At 27.7% G+C, this 20,814-nt stretch overlaps 1 protein-coding gene across 2 annotated transcripts; it reads left to right on the forward strand.

The window, feature by feature from the left end:
- The first annotated feature begins 3,950 nt into the window (after nt 1–3,950).
- Nucleotides 3,951–20,127, forward strand: timm9 (translocase of inner mitochondrial membrane 9 homolog). 2 transcript variants are annotated; one of them, XM_041812856.1, is made up of 5 exons: nt 3,982–4,036; nt 12,915–13,007; nt 15,007–15,061; nt 15,132–15,227; nt 19,617–20,127. In XM_041812856.1, the coding sequence occupies exons 3-5, from the start codon at nt 15,023–15,025 to the stop codon at nt 19,749–19,751; spliced, it is 270 nt and encodes an 89-aa protein (XP_041668790.1). In that variant the 5' UTR covers nt 3,982–4,036; nt 12,915–13,007; nt 15,007–15,022; the 3' UTR covers nt 19,752–20,127. The 2 variants fall into 2 exon arrangements, with proteins under 2 accessions (XP_041668789.1, XP_041668790.1); XM_041812855.1 differs by lacking the exon at nt 12,915–13,007 and having other exon boundaries at nt 3,951–4,036.
- The last annotated feature ends 687 nt before the right edge of the window (nt 20,128–20,814 follow it).

The following is a 20,814-nucleotide window of genomic DNA, read 5'->3' on the forward strand; positions in this document are numbered from 1 at the left end:
TCAATGAATGACTGACTGAATGACTGACTGAATGAATGAATCAATGAATGACTGAATGAATCAATGAATCAATGAATGACTGACTGAATGAATGAATGAATCAATGAATGAATGACTGAATGACTGACTGAATGAATGAATCAATGAATGACTGAATGAATCAATGAATCAATGAATGACTGACTGACTGAATGACTGACTGACTGAATGAATGAATGAATGAATGAATGACTGAATGAATGAATAAATGAATGAATGAATGACTGAATGAATCAATGAATCAATGAATGACTGACTGACTGAATGACTGACTGAATGAATGAATGAATGAATGAATGAATGACTGAATGAATCAATGAATCAATGAATCAATGAATGAATGACTGAATGACTGACTGAATGACTGACTGAATGAATGAATGAATCAATGAATGACTGACTGAATGACTGACTGAATGAATGAATGAATCAATGACTGAATGACTGACTGACTGAATGAATGAATGACTGAATGACTGACTGAATGACTGACTGAATGAATGAATCAATGAATGACTGACTGAATGAATGAATGAATCAATGAATGACTGACTGAATGACTGACTGAATGAATGAATCAATGAATGACTGAATGAATCAATGAATCAATGAATCAATGAATGACTGACTGACTGAATGAATGAATGAATGAATGAATGACTGAATGAATGAATAAATGAATGAATGAATGACTGAATGAATCAATGAATGACTGACCTAATGACTGACTGAATGAATGAATGAATGAATGAATGAATGAATGACTGAATGAATGAATAAATGAATGAATGAATGACTGAATGAATCAATGAATGACTGACCTAATGACTGACTGAATGAATGAATGAATGAATGAATGAATGAATGAATGAATGAATGAATGAATGAATCAATGAATCAATGAATGACTGACCTAATGACTGACTGAATGAATGAATGAATGAATGAATGAATGAATGAATGACTGAATGAATGAATGAATGAATGAATCAATGAATGACTGACCTAATGACTGACTGAATGAATGAATGAATGAATGAATGAATGAATGAATGAATGACTGAATGAATCAATGAATGACTGACCTAATGACTGACTGAATGAATGAATGAATGAATGAATGAATGAATGACTGAATGAATGAATAAATGAATGAATGAATGACTGAATGAATCAATGAATGACTGACCTAATGACTGACTGACTGAATGAATGAATGAATGAATGAATGAATGAATGAATGACTGAATGAATGAATGAATGAATCAATGAATGACTGACCTAATGACTGACTGAATGAATGAATGAATGAATGAATGAATGAATCAATGAATGACTGACCTAATGACTGACTGAATGAATGAATGAATGAATGAATGAATGAATGATTTAAACTCTACAACATTCTCAGAGCAGGAAACATGGATTTTTAACCCCGTCTTTTCACCCTTCTCAGTGTTTGTGATGACCTTAGGATATGACCTCTAGTGACCTCTGGACAGGAATGGACTTAAAATCATTTTTAAAAATGTTTATTTAATTTGACTTCCTTTCAGGTTTAAATCCTGTAGTTAGAATTATCGGTCTCTCTCTTATTTACTTAATATTTTTATTTATCAAATATTAAAATATGACCGGAAGAAAAAAAGAATGAGACTTCTGGAACCTTTTATTGTAACCTGCTTGTTTCTCCCGGGCGTTCCTCTCGGTGGCACATGGATTGATCTAAATGTTCGTATTTAAATGTCTGTGTCCGCTTCTGTGTTTCACTCATAAAAACAAACACAGACCGATCTTGAGTTTCCGGGCGGAGCTTTCGACACAGGTCCGACACTTTAATCTCTCTCTTTTTTTTTTTTACATTTTAATTGTTGAATAAAGTGAACAAGAACAGGATACAAATAAACATAAATAATAAAAACACAGCCAGGGGTGAAGTCTGTTACATTAAATCATTAAAAACATTCAGAGCAGAGCGTATGCTCAGTGCTTTGATTGCTTTTTTGTTGTCAGATTTATCTATTAATTGAATGTATTGTTCGATATCTTTGAGAAAAAAAGATAGAGTTGGGTTTCTTGTTACTATATTTGCATTTGTGAATGAAAAATTTGGCCAAAATAATGAAAAACATGTTTTTCTTCTTTCTTTGAGCTTCTGTAAAAACAGAATACGTTTTCCCCTGACAAAGCAGAGCCCTTGGAAACATAATCAGTGATAAATCTGCTGGTGTGTGGACAACGCCAAAAAAGAGGCAGCACAGTCTCTGGGTGGTCCTCACAGAAAGAGCAGTCTGTATTTATGTCTCTTTTGAATCTCACCAGATTAGCAGGATAGTATTCATGAATAGTTCTGAGGGATTCTTCCTTCTGCTTGTTAGTGATGAGGTGTTTATGTGGAGCCTTGTTCCAGTCGATGTCATTCACAAAGCGGTCCCAGTATGATCTCACATGTGGAACAGAAACATCATCTTTCTGAAATAAAGCACGTAAATGTCAGTTATTATTCCAACAAGGAGGTGAAAAACAGATCTCTCCAATAGGTGAGTCAGTTAAGAAGATTAGAAAGATTTCTAAAGAGCATTAAAGTACCTGTAGGGAAAGCGTCAGACGTTATGGTAAATTCCTCAGGAGTGAGTGGAAAATTACAGGTAGCTAAGAAAACAGAAGTCCCTCTCCATGAAGCGGCTGGCTGACCAGGAAAATGTTGCTCTGAACCCATCTTTCCAAAAAAAGTGACTCATTCTTAAATAGGAAGTCTCTGTTATTCCAAATGAGGTACCTGTGAGGTGAGAAGTTATGTTTGTGAATTAGCTGATCATCTCACAGGAAGTTTGTCTACATCATAATTACAACTCAAAGTTTAAACCACCAAAACCAGAACAGATGTGATGGGGTATGAAGTTCCAAACTGAGACTGGATTTTTAAGGAAGTGCTGAGCCCAGTTAATTTTAAAGGTGTTATCAAGAGTGAGAAAAACCTAGAACATGAAGGCCCTGCTCACAGTCAGTCATGGTAACTCCTTTCTTAATAGTCTCCAAAGACAATCAAAAAGTAAGCGGTCGATGTGTTTGATAGTTTCATGGAGAGAGCCGGGATTTTCCTTCAGCTTTAAGAACTCTTCCTTTAGGGACAAGTCCCTCTGTCACCACTGATCTCATTTACTTTTGGGTTTTTAACGAGTGGGTCAAAGTTCAAGTTGCATCTCAAGTTTTGATGACACTTTAATCTCTCCGTTTAAATAACAGAATGATTAAATCATTATAAATACCCGTGTCTTTCCTGTTAGGTATAAAATGAGGATTACAGGCTAAATATGCAAATATAAATGTTCATGTAACCAGGGCAGGCTGGGTCACTGAAGAACAGCACAGCTGGCTCAGACTTCACAGGTGGGACTGAGGTTCAGGTCTGACAGGGGTGAAGGGGATGAGGCTGCTGGTGACCTGGCTGGAAGGCTCTGGAAAAGAACAACAGTCACACTACCTGATGGAGAGGAGAGGAACAAGGACAGGGCAACAGGTAAGGAAATGTGGCAGCAACGACGGGAAGATGATACCAACATACAAAAACCGGCCAGAAGAAAAATCTGTAAAGAAAGGAAGAGAGGAGAAGAAACCATCGCCATGAGGCCCAGAGCTGGTCTGAATGACACCATGAACTTAACCGGGACAAGAACGCTGACAGGTGCAGGGGCGTGGCGTGGCGTAAAGGAAAACGTGGAGCAGATTTGAAACAGTAAATTATTCTTCAGAGGAAAGTCAGAGCCGCGCAGCAGGAATTCTGGGAAAGAGAAAAGAGCCGAGCCGAGGAGAGCACTGCCCGGCTGATGGCTGGAACCTCACGGTGGGATGGTGCTACACACTCTTGTACAGTAGGTGGCGGTATGCACCTCAACGTCGTTTCCGATCCGCCAGAAAACGACAGAAGAAGAATGTTCACTTCCGGTCCTCCTCTCTCTGTGTCTCGTGCCCTTCAGCATCACCATCAGCTCTAACGGTGAGATTATTTTCTCCTTTATCGGGATTAAAACACAGATTATAGCTCTGAGAACGGCTGTTTAATGTTCAACCTGAACTTTTAATCTGAACCAAACTAACCGGAAACAACAGCGATAGCTAACGGAGGCTAACGTTAGCTGTTAGCTTCCGTTAGCTTCTGCTGTCCGGATAAAGAGCTAAAATCATTTTAGACCAAAACAGCAGAATTAGATCAATAAACATGTGGATGAGCGGAAGTTAGTCTGATCCAGATATTTACTATTCATTTATTTAAGTCATCAGTAAAAAACTAAATCAATAATCTGATCGATATTTAACTGCAAGACTGTCAATAAAAGTCTGAACATCTGATAAACATTAATATTAAACATTAATATCTAAAATAAATATTTAACATTAATATTTAACATAAATATTTAACATTAATGTTAAACATTAATATCTAAAATAAATATTTAACATTAATATTTAACATAAATATTTAACATTAATGTTAAACATTAATATCTAAAATAAATATTTAACATTAATATTTAACATAAATATTTAACATTAATGTTAAACATTAATATCTAAAATAAATATTTAACATTAATATTTAACATAAATATTTAACATTAATGTTAAACATTAATGTTAAACATTAATATCTAAAATAAATATTTAACATTAATATTTAACATAAATATTTAACATTAATGTTAAACATTAATGTTAAACATTAATATCTAAAATAAATGTTAAACATTAATATTTAACATAAATATTTAACATTAATGTTAAATATTTATGTTTAATATTTGTTTTAGATATTAATGTTAAATATTCATTCTAGATATTAATGTTAAATATTCATTTTAGATATTAATGTTAAATATTTATTTTAGATATTTGTTAAATATTAATGTTAAATATTTATGTTAAACATTTATTTTAGATATTAATGTTAAATGTTTATTTTAGATATTTATGTTAAATATTTATGTTAAATATTTATTTTATATATTAATTTTAAATATTTATTTTAGATATTAATGTTTAATATTTATGTTAAATATTTATGTTAAACATTTATTTTAGATATTTATGTCAAATATTAATATTAAATATTTATTTTAGATATTAATGTTAAATGTTTATTTTAGATATTTATGTTAAATATTTATGTTAAATATTTATTTTATATATTAATTTTAAATATTTATTTTAGATATTAATGTTTAATATTTATTTTAAATATTTATGTTAAACATTTATTTTAGATATTTATGTCAAATATTTATGTTAAATATTTATTTTAGATATTAATGTTAAATATTTATGTTAAATATTTATTTTGAATATTTATTTTAGATATTAATGTTAAATATTTATTTGAGATATTAATGTTAAATATTTATGTTAAATAGTTATGTTAAATATTTGTTTTAGATATTAATGTTAAATATTTATTTTAGATATTAATGTTAAATATTTATGTTAAATATTTATGTAAAATATTTATGTTAAATATTTGTTTTAGATATTAATGTTAAATATTTGTTTTGATATTAATGTTAAATATTTATGTTAAATATTTATTTTAGATATTAATGTTAAATATTTATTTTAGATATTAATGTTAAATATTTATTTTAGATATTAATGTTAAATATTTATGTTAAATATTTATTTTGAATATTTATTTTAGATATTAATGTTAAATATTTATTTGAGATATTAATGTTAAATATTTATGTTAAATAGTTATGTTAAATATTTGTTTTAGATATTAATGTTAAATATTTATTTTAGATATTAATGTTAAATATTTATGTTAAATATTTATGTAAAATATTTATGTTAAATATTTGTTTTAGATATTAATGTTAAATATTTGTTTTGATATTAATGTTAAATATTTATGTTAAATATTTATTTTAGATATTAATGTTAAATATTTATTTTAGATATTAATGTTAAATATTTATGTTAAATATTTATTTTAGATATTAATGTTAAATATTTATTTTAGATATTAATGTTAAATATTTATTTTAGATATTAATGTTTAATGTTTATTTTAGATATTTATGTTAAATATTTATGTTAAATATTTATTTTAGATATTAATGTTAAATATTTGTTTTAGATATTAATGTTAAATATTTATTTTAGATATTAATGTTAAATATTTATTTTAGATATTAATGTTAAATGTTTATTTTAGACATTTATGTTAAATATTTATGTTAAATATTTATTTTAGATATTAATGTTAAATATTTATTTTAGATATTAATGTTAAATATTTATTTTAGATATTAATGTTTAATGTTTATTTTAGATATTTATGTTAAATGTTTATGTTAAATATTTATTTTAGATATTAATGTTAAATATTTTTTTTAGATATTAATGTTAAATATTTATTTTTGATATTAATGTTAAATATTTATGTTAAACATTTATTTTAGATATTTATGTCAAATATTTATGTTAAATATTTATTTTAGATATTAATGTTAAATATTTATTTTAGATATTAATGTTAAATATTTATGTTAAATATTTATTTTGAATATTTATTTTAGATATTAATGTTAAATATTTATTTCAGATACTAATGTTTAATATTTATGTTAAATATTTATTTTATATATTAATGTTAAATATTTATTTTAGATATTAATGTTAAATGTTTATTTTAGATATTTATGTTAAATATTTATTTTAGATATTTATGTTAAATATTTGTTTTAGATATTAATGTTAAATGTTTATTTTAGACATTTATGTTAAATATTTATTTTAGATATTTATGTTAAATATTTATTTTAGATATTAATGTTAAATGTTTATTTTAGACATTTATGTTAAATATTTATGTTAAATATTTATGTTAAACATTTATTTTAGATATTTATGTCAAATATTTATGTTAAATATTTATTTTAGATATTAATGTTAAATATTTATTTTAGATATTAATGTTAAATATTTATGTTAAATATTTATTTTGAATATTTATTTTAGATATTAATGTTAAATATTTATTTTAGATATTAATGTTAAATATTTATTTTAGATATTAATGTTTAATGTTTATTTTAGATATTTATGTTAAATATTTATGTTAAATATTTATTTTAGATATTAATGTTAAATATTTGTTTTAGATATTAATGTTAAATATTTATTTTAGATATTAATGTTAAATATTTATTTTAGATATTAATGTTAAATGTTTATTTTAGACATTTATGTTAAATATTTATGTTAAATATTTATTTTAGATATTAATGTTAAATATTTATTTTAGATATTAATGTTAAATATTTATTTTAGATATTAATGTTTAATGTTTATTTTAGATATTTATGTTAAATGTTTATGTTAAATATTTATTTTAGATATTAATGTTAAATATTTTTTTTAGATATTAATGTTAAATATTTATTTTTGATATTAATGTTAAATATTTATGTTAAACATTTATTTTAGATATTTATGTCAAATATTTATGTTAAATATTTATTTTAGATATTAATGTTAAATATTTATTTTAGATATTAATGTTAAATATTTATGTTAAATATTTATTTTGAATATTTATTTTAGATATTAATGTTAAATATTTATTTCAGATACTAATGTTTAATATTTATGTTAAATATTTATTTTATATATTAATGTTAAATATTTATTTTAGATATTAATGTTAAATGTTTATTTTAGATATTTATGTTAAATATTTATTTTAGATATTTATGTTAAATATTTGTTTAAATATTTATGTTAAATATTTATTTTAGATATTAATGTTAAATATTTATTTTAGATATTAATGTTAAATATTTATTTTAGATATTAATGTTAAATGTTTATTTTAGACATTTATGTTAAATATTTATGTTAAATATTTATGTTAAACATTTATTTTAGATATTTATGTCAAATATTTATGTTAAATATTTATTTTAGATATTAATGTTAAATATTTATTTTAGATATTAATGTTAAATATTTATGTTAAATATTTATTTTGAATATTTATTTTAGATATTAATGTTAAATATTTATTTGAGATATTAATGTTAAATATTTATGTTAAATAGTTATGTTAAATATTTGTTTTAGATATTAATGTTAAATATTTATTTTAGATATTAATGTTAAATATTTATGTTAAATATTTATGTAAAATATTTATGTTAAATATTTGTTTTAGATATTAATGTTAAATATTTGTTTTGATATTAATGTTAAATATTTATGTTAAATATTTATTTTAGATATTAATGTTAAATATTTATTTTAGATATTAATGTTAAATATTTATGTTAAATATTTATTTTAGATATTAATGTTAAATATTTATTTTAGATATTAATGTTAAATATTTATTTTATATATTAATGTTAATGTTTATTTTAGATATTAAGACTGTTAAATATTTATGTTAAATATTTATTTTAGATATTAATGTTAAATATTTGTTTTAGATATTAATGTTAAATATTTATTTTAGATATTAATGTTAAATATTTATTTTAGATATTAATGTTAAATGTTTATTTTAGACATTTATGTTAAATATTTATGTTAAATATTTATTTTAGATATTAATGTTAAATATTTATTTTAGATATTAATGTTAAATATTTATTTTAGATATTAATGTTTAATGTTTATTTTAGATATTTATGTTAAATGTTTATGTTAAATATTTATTTTAGATATTAATGTTAAATATTTTTTTTAGATATTAATGTTAAATATTTATTTTATATATTAATGTTAAATATTTATTTTATATATTTTATGATATTTATGTCAAATATTTATGTTAAATATTTATTTTAGATATTAATGTTAAATATTTATTTTAGATATTAATGTTAAATATTTATGTTAAATATTTATTTTGAATATTTATTTTAGATATTAATGTTAAATATTTATTTCAGATACTAATGTTTAATATTTATGTTAAATATTTATTTTATATATTAATGTTAAATATTTATTTTAGATATTAATGTTAAATGTTTATTTTAGATATTTATGTTAAATATTTATTTTAGATATTTATGTTAAATATTTGTTTTAGATATTAATGTTAAATATTTGTTTTAGATATTAATGTTAAATATTTATTTTAGATATTAATGTTAAATGTTTATTTTAGATATTTATGTTAAATATTTATGTTAAATATTTATTTTGAATATTTATTTTAGATATTAATGTTAAATATTTATTTGAGATATTAATGTTAAATATTTATGTTAAATAGTTATGTTAAATATTTGTTTTAGATATTAATGTTAAATATTTATTTTAGATATTAATGTTAAATATTTATGTTAAATATTTATGTTAAATATTTATTTTAGATATTAATGTTAAATATTTATGTTAAATATTTATGTTAAACATTTGTTTTAGATATTTATGTTAAATATTTATGTTAAATATTTATGTTAAACATTTATGTTAAACATTTATTTTAGATATTTATGTTAAATATTAATGTTAAATATTTATTTTAGATATTTATGTTAAATATTTGTTTTAGATATTTATGTTAAATATTTATTTTAGATATTCATGTTAAATATTTATTTTAGATATTAATGTTAAATATTTATGTTAAATATTTATTTTAGATATTTATGTTAAACATTTATTTTAGATATTTATGTTAAACATTTATTTTAGATATTTATGTTAAACATTTATTTTAGATATTTATGTTAAATATTTATTTTAGATATTCATGTTGAATATTTATTTTATATATTCATGTTTAATATTTATTTTAGATATTAATGTTTAATGTTTATTTTAGATATTTATGTTAAATATTTATGTTAAATATTTATTTTAGATATTAATGTTAAATATTTGTTTTAGATATTAATGTTAAATATTTATTTTTGATATTAATGTTAAATATTTATGTTAAATATTTATTTTAGATATTAATGTTAAATATTTATTTTAGATATTAATGTTAAATATTTATTTTAGATATTAATGTTAAATGTTTATTTTAGATATTTATGTTAAATATTTATGTTAAATGTTTATTTTAGATATTAATGTTAAATATTTATTTTAGATATTAATGTTAAATGTTTATTTTAGATATTTATGTTAAATATTTATTTTAGATATTTATGTTAAATATTTGTTTTAGATATTAATGTTAAATATTTGTTTTAGATATTAATGTTAAATATTTATTTTAGATATTAATGTTAAATGTTTATTTTAGATATTTATGTTAAATATTTATGTTAAATATTTATTTTATATATTAATGTTAAATATTTATTTTAGATATTAATGTTTAATATTAATGTTAAATAATTTATGTTAAACATTTATTTTAGATATTTATGTTAAATATTAATATTAAATATTTATTTTAGATATTAATGTTAAATATTTATTTTAGATATTAATGTTAAATATTTGTTTTAGATATTAATGTTAAATATTTATTTTTGATATTAATGTTAAATATTTATGTTAAATATTTATTTTAGATATTAATGTTAAATATTTATTTTAGATATTAATGTTAAATATTTATTTTAGATATTAATGTTAAATGTTTATTTTAGATATTTATGTTAAATATTTATGTTAAATATTTATTTTAGATATTAATGTTAAATATTTATTTTAGATATTAATGTTAAATGTTTATTTTAGATATTTATGTTAAATATTTATTTTAGATATTTATGTTAAATATTTGTTTTAGATATTAATGTTAAATATTTGTTTTAGATATTAATGTTAAATATTTATTTTAGATATTAATGTTAAATGTTTATTTTAGATATTTATGTTAAATATTTATGTTAAATATTTATTTTATATATTAATGTTAAATATTTATTTTAGATATTAATGTTTAATATTAATGTTAAATAATTTATGTTAAACATTTATTTTAGATATTTATGTTAAATATTAATATTAAATATTTATTTTAGATATTAATGTTAAATATTTATTTTAGATATTAATGTTAAATATTTATTTCAGATACTAATGTTTAATATTTATGTTAAACATTTATTTTAGATATTAATGTTTAATATTAATGTTAAATAATTTATGTTAAACATTTATTTTAGATATTTATGTTAAATATTAATGTTAAATATTTATTTTAAATATTTATTTTAGATATTTATGTTAAATATTTATGTTAAATATTTATGATAAATATTTTTTTAGATATTAATGTTTAATATTCATTTTAGATATTTATGTTAAACATTAATTTTAGATATTTATGTTAAACATTAATTTTAGATATTTATGTTAAATATTTATGTTAAATATTTATGTTAAACATTTATTTTAGATATTTGTTAAATATTAATGTTAAATATTTATGTTAAACATTTATTTTAGATATTTATGTTAAACATTTATTTTAGATATTTATGTTAAATATTTATTTTAGATATTAATGTTAAATATTAATGTTAAACATTAATGTTAAATATTTATGTTAAATATTTATGTTAAATATTTATTTTAGATATTAATGTTAAATATTTATGTTAAATATTTATGTTAAACATTTGTTTTAGATATTTATGTTAAATATTTATGTTAAATATTTATGTTAAACATTTATGTTAAACATTTATTTTAGATATTTATGTTAAATATTAATGTTAAATATTTATTTTAGATATTTATGTTAAATATTTGTTTTAGATATTTATGTTAAATATTTATTTTAGATATTCATGTTAAATATTTATTTTAGATATTAATGTTAAATATTTATGTTAAATATTTATTTTAGATATTTATGTTAAACATTTATTTTAGATATTTATGTTAAACATTTATTTTAGATATTTATGTTAAACATTTATTTTAGATATTTATGTTAAATATTTATTTTAGATATTCATGTTGAATATTTATTTTATATATTCATGTTTAATATTTATTTTAGATATTTATGTTAAACATTTATTTTAGATATTTATGTTAAACATTTATTTTAGATATTTATGTTAAATATTTATTTTAGATATTTATGTTAAACATTTATTTTAGATATTTATGTTAAACATTTATTTTAGATATTTATGTTAAATATTTATTTTAGATATTCATGTTGAATATTTATTTTATATATTCATGTTTAATATTTATTTTAGATATTTATGTTAAACATTTATTTTAGATATTTATGTTAAACATTTATTTTAGATATTTATGTTAAATATTTATTTTAGATATTTATGTTAAACATTTATTTTAGATATTTATGTTAAACATTTATTTTAGATATTTATGTTAAACATTTATTTTAGATATTTATGTTAAACATTTATTTTAGATATTAATGTTAAACATTTATTTTAGATATTTATGTTAAATATTTATTTTAGATATTTATGTTAAATATTAATGTTAAATATTTATGTTAAACATCTATTTCAGATATTTATGTTTAAGTATTTATTAAAGTTTAAATGTTCTTTAGCACTGACCTGTGATTCTGATCCATAAATATTATTATTGATCTGCCTGATCAGTTATCAGTGAAAATAAAAACACTTTAGAAGAACTCTACAGATGTGAAGTTCTAATAAACAGTCAACAGAATAAAATGATAAATATTCTCTAGAGCAGTGTTTCCCAACCATTTTTCCTTGGAGCCCCCTCAGGACCCAAGAGAAACGAAAAAGTGACACGCTGATGCCAAAAATCAACAAAGATTTGAATTGTTTCGCTGGTAAAACCCTAAAAAGAGGCCTATGAATGCTTTTATCTGAAGACCTCTGCATAAACTACTTACTGTTTTATCATGTTTTAGTCAATATTTGCACATCTATTTTTGGCAGCCTCAAAGCAGACAAAGCCTCGCACCCCCCTTGAGATCTTTGGCGTCCCCCCGGGGGGCCCCGGACCCCAGGTTGGGAACCAAGGCTCTAGAGGTCAGCAGAGTCTCTGCTAGAACTGTTGAAGTCTTTACTGATCAGTTAAATAATCCAGACTTTTCTGTAGTTCAACAGCCTGACGATGAGTTTAATGATTTATTTGAACTTTTCTAGTTTAGTCAGAACTGAAATCAACATTTCTGTTTACTGTGGGGTCATTTAAATAAAGAATGAATATTAATGATTCAAACACGATCAGTATTAAATAGACTGATCAATACTCTGAAACTAAACTGATGAACAGAGAGAAGAATCAGGGTTTTTATCAGATCTGTTTCTGGCTGGTCTTCATCGTCATCCTCGTCCACACTGATTTACAGTCATGGATGAAAGTATTGGCACCCCTGGAATTTTTCCTGAAAATTCACCATTTCCCCCAGAAATTGTTGCAGTTACAAATGTTTTTGGTATACATGTGTTTATTTCCTTTATGTGCGTTGGAACAACACAAAAAACCTGAAGAAAAAAGAGAACATGTACATAATTTTACACAAAACTAAAAAAATGGGCCGGACAAAATGATTGTCCCCCTTTTAAAACTGTGGCTAAATCATTTTATTTCCAGCATGTGATGCTCATTTAAACTCACCTGTGGCAGTAACAGGTGCTGCAATCTAGAAATCACACCTGAAGCCAGTTAGAATGTCTAAAAGTTGACTCAGCCTTTGTGTTGTGTGTCTGTGTGTGTCACACCAAGCATGGAGGAGAGAAAGAAGAGCCCAGAACTGTCTGAGGACTTAAGAAGCAAAACTGTGGAAAAATCTGAACAATCTCAAGGTTAAAGACCATCTCCAGAGATCCTGAAACTCCTTTGTCCACTGTGTGTAATATAATCAAGAAGTTTATAACCATGGAGCTGTGGCTAATCTCCCTGGACGTGGACGGAAGAGAAAAACTGACAAAAGAATGCAACGCAGGATAGTTGGAATGGTGGATAAACATCCTCAGTCAACTTCCACACAGATTCAGGCTGTCCTGCAGACTCAGGGTGCAAAAGTGTCAGCTGGGACCATACGTGGTCATCTGAATGAGATGAAGCGCTATGGCAGGAGACCCAGGAGAACCCCACTGCTGACAAAGAGACAGAAAAAAGCCAGACTGGAGTTTGCAGAAATGTCCCTGAGTAAGCCTCAATCCTTCTGGGAGAACATTTAGTGGACAGATGAGACTAAGGTAGAGCTTTTTGGAAAAGCAGGTCATTCTACTGTTAACAGAAAACAGAATGAGGCCTACAAAGAAAAGAACACAGTACCTACAGTCAAACTTGTTTTGCTGCCTCTGGCACTGGGTGCCTTGACTGTGTGCAAGGAATCATGAAATCTGGAGACTAACAAAAGATTTTGGGCCACAATGTAGGGCCTAGTGTCAGAAAGCTGGGTCTGGGTCAGAGGTCATGGGTGTTCCAGCAGGACAATGACCCCAAACATACCTCAGAAAGCACCAAGAAATGGTTGGAGACAAAGCTGGAGAGTTCTGAAGAGGCCAGCAATGAGTCCAGATCTAAATCCCATTGAACACCTATGGAGAGATCTCAGAACTGCTGTTGAAGAAGCACCCTTCAAATCTGAGAGACCTGGAGCAGTTTGGAGAAGAAGAGTGGTCCAAAATTCCAGCTGAGAGGAGTAAGAAGCTTGTTGATGGTTATGGGAAGAGACTGGTTTCAGTTATTTTTTTCCGAGGTTGTGCAACCAAATATTAAGTTGAGGGTGCCGACAGAGGTTGGAGGTTTTGTGTAAAATTATGTTAATTTTGTCTTTTTTCTTCAGGTTTTTTTGTGTTGTTCCAATGAACATGAAGGAAATAAACATGTTTATATCAAAAACATTTCTAACTGCAACAATTTCTGGAAGAAATGGTGAATTTTCAGGAAAAATTCCAGGGGTGCCAATACTTTCATCCATGACTGTATACCAGGTGGTTTGGTTTGGTTTCCATGGTAACAGCCATCTTTATTAGTGTTGGGTTAAAGAGTGAATGTTGTTGTCTCTGTTTGTAGGAGTGAAGGATCCATCATGGCGGTCCAGGTGTCAGAGTCGGACCAGATCAAACAGGTAGCTGGTTTGGTGATTAAAGGGTTAACCCTAACAGAATGAGCTCATCTACAGTCTGACTCTGTTTCAGTTCAAGGAGTTTCTGGGGACGTACAACAAGGTGACGGAGAACTGCTTCATGGACTGTGTCAAAGACTTCACCAGCAGGGAGGTGAAGGCTGAGGAGGTAACCAATCAGAACCATTCATTCAGTCACATGTGAGCCTCCTCTGCTCTCCTCTTCCTCCTCTGCTCTCATCTTCCTCGGCTGCTCTCCTCTTCCTCCTCTTCCTCCTCTTCCTCAGCTGCTCTCCTCTTCCTCCTCTGCTCTCCTCTTCCTCAGCTGCTCTCCTCTTCCTCCTCTTCCTCCTCTTCCTCAGCTGCTCTCCTCTTCCTCCTCTTCCTCCTCTTCCTCCTCTTCCTCAGCTGCTCTCCTCTTCCTCCTCTGCTCTCCTCTTCCTCAGCTGCTCTCCTCTTCCTCCTCTGCTCTCCTCTTCCTCAGCTGCTCTCCTCTTCCTCCTCTGCTCTCATCTTCCTCAGCTGCTCTCCTCTTCCTCCTCTGCTCTCCTCTTCCTCAGCTGCTCTCCTCTTCCTCAGCTGCTCTCCTCTTCCTCCTCTGCTCTCCTCTTCCTCAGCTGCTCTCCTCTTCCTCCTCTGCTCTCCTCTTCCTCAGCTGCTCTCCTCTTCCTCCTCTGCTCTCCTCTTCCTCAGCTGCTCTCCTCTTCCTCCTCTGCTCTCATCTTCCTCAGCTGCTCTCCTCTTCCTCCTCTGCTCTCCTCTTCCTCAGCTGCTCTCCTCTTCCTCAGCTGCTCTCCTCTTCCTCCTCTGCTCTCCTCTTCCTCAGCTGCTCTCCTCTTCCTCCTCTGCTCTCCTCTTCCTCAGCTGCTCTCCTCTTCCTCAGCTGCTCTCCTCTTCCTCCTCTGCTCTCCTCTTCCTCCTCTTCCTCGGCTTCTCTCCTCTTCCTCCTCTGCTCTCCTCTTCCTCAGCTGCCTTCGTGCTGCAGAACAGTGACACGCTCACACACACCTACACAGAAACACGCTGACATGTCGGTAGATCAGACTCAGTCTGAGGATAGAACCGAACTTTCTCCTCTAAAGCTCCTCTATGACCACGGAGGACCAGCGTCAGCGCTGTGTGTGTGTGTGTGTGTGTGTGTGTGTGTGTGTGCTTTGTTAAAAATAATATAGCTAATATTCTGTTAATCTTGTTTGTTTATGGGGACAGATGATCAATCTCAGCATGTGTTGAAACGTGAGATAAAAGGTTAAATGTGGTCGCTGGAGGTGGAGAGAGTCAGAGTTATAACTGTAACCGATAAAAGAGAATGAAGTCAACATTCAGCTTCATTTGCACTGACAAAGAGGTCTACAGCAGAAAGGACAGAACGTTTTTAAGGAGACTGAGGAGAGAAATCCTCCTAACATTGATCAGTGATCAGTAACATTGATCAGTAATCAGTAACACTGATCAGTGATCAGTAACATTGATCAGTAATCAATAACACTGTTCAGTAATCAATGACATTGATCAGTAATCAATAACATTGATCAGTGATCAGTAACATTGATCAGTAATCAATAACACTGATCAGTAATCAGTAACACTGATCAGTGATCAGTAACATTGATCAGTAATCAGTAACACTGATCAGTGATCAGTAACATTGATCAGTAATCAATAACACTGTTCAGTAATCAATGACATTGATCAGTAATCAATAACATTGATCAGTGATCAGTAACATTGATCAGTAATCAATAACACTGATCAGTAATCAGTAACACTGATCAGTGATCAGTAACATTGATCAGTAATCAGTAACACTGATCAGTGATCAGTAACATTGATCAGTAATCAATAACACTGTTCAGTAATCAATAACATTGATCAGTAATCAATAACATTGATCAGTGATCAGTAACATTGATCAGTAATCAATAACACTGATCAGTAATCAGTAACACTGATCAGTGATCAGTAACATTGATCAGTAATCAGTAACACTGATCAGTGATCAGTAACATTGATCAGTAATCAATAACACTGATCAGTGATCAGTAACATTGATCAGTAATCAATAACACTGATCAGTGATCAGTAACATTGATCAGTAATCAGTAACACTGATCAGTGATCAGTAACATTGATCAGTAATCAATAACACTGATCAGTGATCAGTAACATTGATCAGTAATCAATAACACTGATCAGTGATCAGTAACATTGATCAGTGATCAGTAACACTGATCAGTAATCAGTAACACTGATCAGTGATCAGTAACATTGATCAGTAATCAATAACACTGATCAGTGATCAGTAACATTGATCAGTAATCAGTAACACTGATCAGTGATCAGTAACATTGATCAGTAATCAGTAACACTGATCAGTGATCAGTAACATTGATCAGTAATCAATAACACTGATCAGTAATCAATAACATTGATCAGTAATCAATAACACTGATCAGTAATCAGTAACATTGATCAGTAATCAGTAACATTGATCAGTAATCAGTTACATTGATCAGCAATCAGTAACATTGATCAGTAATCAATAACATTGATCAGTAATCAGTAACATTGATCAGTAATTAATAACATTGATCAGTAATCAGTAACATTGATCATTAACATTGATCAGTAATCAATAACACTGATCAGTAATCAGTAACATTGATTAGTAATTAATAACATTGATCAGTAATTAATAACATTGATCAGTAATCAGTAACATTGATCAGTAACATTGATCAGTAATCAATAACACTGATCAGTAATCAGTAACATTGATTAGTAATTATTAACATTGATCAGTAATCAGTAACATTGATCAGTAACATTGATCAGTAATCAATAACATTGATCAGTAATTAATAACTTTGATCAGTAATCAATAACATTGATCAGTAATCAATAACATTGATCAGTAATCAGTCACATTGATCAATAACATTGATCAGTAATCAGTCACATTGATCAATAACATTGATCAGTAATCAGTCACATTGATCAGTAACATTGATCAGTTACATTGATCAGTAATCAGTCACATTGATCAGTTACATTGATCAGTAACATTGATCAGTAATCAGTTACATTGATCAGTAATCAATAACATTGATCAGTAATCAGTAACATTGATCAGTAATCAGTCACATTGATCAGTAATCAGTCACATTGATCAGTAACATTGATCAGTAATCAGTAACATTGATCAGTTACATTGATCAGTAATCAGTCACATTGATCAGTTACATTGATCAGTAATCAGTAACATTGATCAGTAATCTGTCACATTGATCAGTAATCAGTCACATTGATCAGTTACATTGATCAGTAATCAGTCACATTGATCAGTTACATTGATCAGTAATCAGTAACATTGATCAGTAATCAGTCACATTGATCAGTAATCAGTCACATTGATCAGTAATCAGTCACATTGATCAGTTACTTTGATCAGTAATCAGTAACATTGATCAGTAACATTGATCAGTTACATTGATCAGTAATCAGAAACATTGATCAGTAATCAGTCACATTGATCAGTAATCAGTCACATTGATCAGTTACTTTGATCAGTAATCAGTAACATTGATCAGTAATCAGTCACATTGATCAGTTACTTTGATCAGTAATCAGTAACATTGATCAGTAACATTGATCAGTTACATTGATCAGTAATCAGTAACATTGATCAGTAATCAGTCACATTGATCAGTAATCAGTCACATTGATCAGTTACTTTGATCAGTAATCAGTCACATTGATCAGTCACATTGATCAGTCACATTGATCAGTAACATTGATCAGTAATCAGTCACATTGATCAGTAACATTGATCAGTAACATTGATCAGTAACATTGATCAGTCACATTGATCAGTAACATTGATCAGTAATCAGTCACATTGATCAGTAACATTGATCAGTAATCAGTCACATTGATCAGTAACATTGATCAGTAATCAGTCACATTGATCAGTAACATTGATCAGTAACATTGATCAGTAATCAGTCACATTGATCAGTAACATTGATCAGTAACATTGATCAGTAACATTGATCAGTAATCAGTCACATTGATCAGTAACATTGATCAGTAACATTGATCAGTAACATTGATCAGTAACATTGATCAGTAACATTGATCAGTAATCAGTCACATTGATCAGTAATCAGTCTCAGTAATCAGTCACATTGATCAGTCACATTGATCAGTCACATTGATCAGTAACATTGATCAGTAATCAGTCACATTGATCAGTAACATTGATCAGTAACATTGATCAGTAACATTGATCAGTCACATTGATCAGTAACATTGATCAGTAATCAGTCACATTGATCAGTAACATTGATCAGTAATCAGTCACATTGATCAGTAACATTGATCAGTAATCAGTAACATTGATCAGTAACATTGATCAGTAACATTGATCAGTAATCAGTCACATTGATCAGTAACATTGATCAGTAACATTGATCAGTAACATTGATCAGTAATCAGTCACATTGATCAGTAACATTGATCAGTCATCAATAACATTGATCCTGACTGTGTGTTCTAGTCCAGCTGCTCAGAGTCCTGCCTGCAGAAGTACCTGAAGATGACTCAGAGGATCTCCATGAGGTTCCAGGAGTACCACATCCAGCAGAACGAGGCTCTGGCTGCTAAGGCTGGTCTGCTGGGTCAGCCCCGCTGATCTGGACCGGTCTGATGTGGACTGATCTGATCTGGACCGGTCTGATGTGGACTGATCTGGTCTGAGACGGGTTTTGTCCCTGGTTCAAAGAGGATCTGGACTCTGAGGGTCTGCTGGCTTTAGGCTGAGACTTTAACGCCCCGGTAGGCTTTAGTTATCAGATGTTTCCAGCCTTACATGTTTGAAGGTCATCTGAAGCTCCGCCTCCAGGTGGGATGACATCATGCTCCTGAACCGGAGTCTGTCTCAAAGCATCATGGGAAACTGAGTCACAAATGTTTGATTTCTGTAAATAAAGTTTAGATTTTTACGTTTGGGCTTTAAATATTTGTAACCAGGATGACTACGAATAAAGTTTAAATGAAGTTTAAATAAAGTTTCCTGTCTCTGATGTGTGTGTGCAATAAAGTTTCCTGTCTCTGATGTGTGTGTGCAATAAAGTTTCCTGTCTCTGATGTGTGTGTTAAAGTTTTGGCGGGTTGAAGGCTTTGGCGTTTCGTCTCTCTTGCTCTCAGGTGTTCCTGTCGTCTCTCTCTTTCTCAGGTGTTCCTGTCGTCTCTCTCTTTCTCAGGTGTTCCTGTCGTCTCTCTTTCTCAGGTGTTCCTGTCGTCTCTCTCTTTCTCAGGTGTTCCTGTCGTCTCTCTCTTTCTCAGGTGTTCCTGTCGTCTCTCTTTCTCAGGTGTTCCTGTCGTCTCTCTCTTTCTCAGGTGTTCCTGTCGTCTCTCTCTTTCTCAGGTGTTCCTGTCGTCTCTCTCTTTCTCAGGTGTTCCTGTCGTCTCTCTCGCTCTCAGGTGTTCCTGTCGTCTCTCTCGCTCTCAGGTGTTCCTGTCGTCTCTCTCGCTCTCAGGTGTTCCTGTCGTCTCTCTCGCTCTCAGGTGTTCCTGTCGTCTCTCTCGCTCTCAGGTGTTCCTGTCGTCTCTCTCGCTCTCAGGTGTTCCTGTCGTCTCTCTCGTTCTCAGGTGTTCCTGTCGTCTCTCTCGTTCTCAGGTGTTCCTGTCGTCTCTCCTTCTCAGGTGTTCCTGTCGTCTCTCCTTCTCAGGTGTTCCTGTCGTCTCTCTTGTTC

The sequence above is a fragment of the Cheilinus undulatus genome, linkage group 18 (genome assembly GCF_018320785.1).
Source record: "Cheilinus undulatus linkage group 18, ASM1832078v1, whole genome shotgun sequence".
NCBI lineage: Eukaryota > Metazoa > Chordata > Actinopteri > Labriformes > Labridae > Cheilinus > Cheilinus undulatus.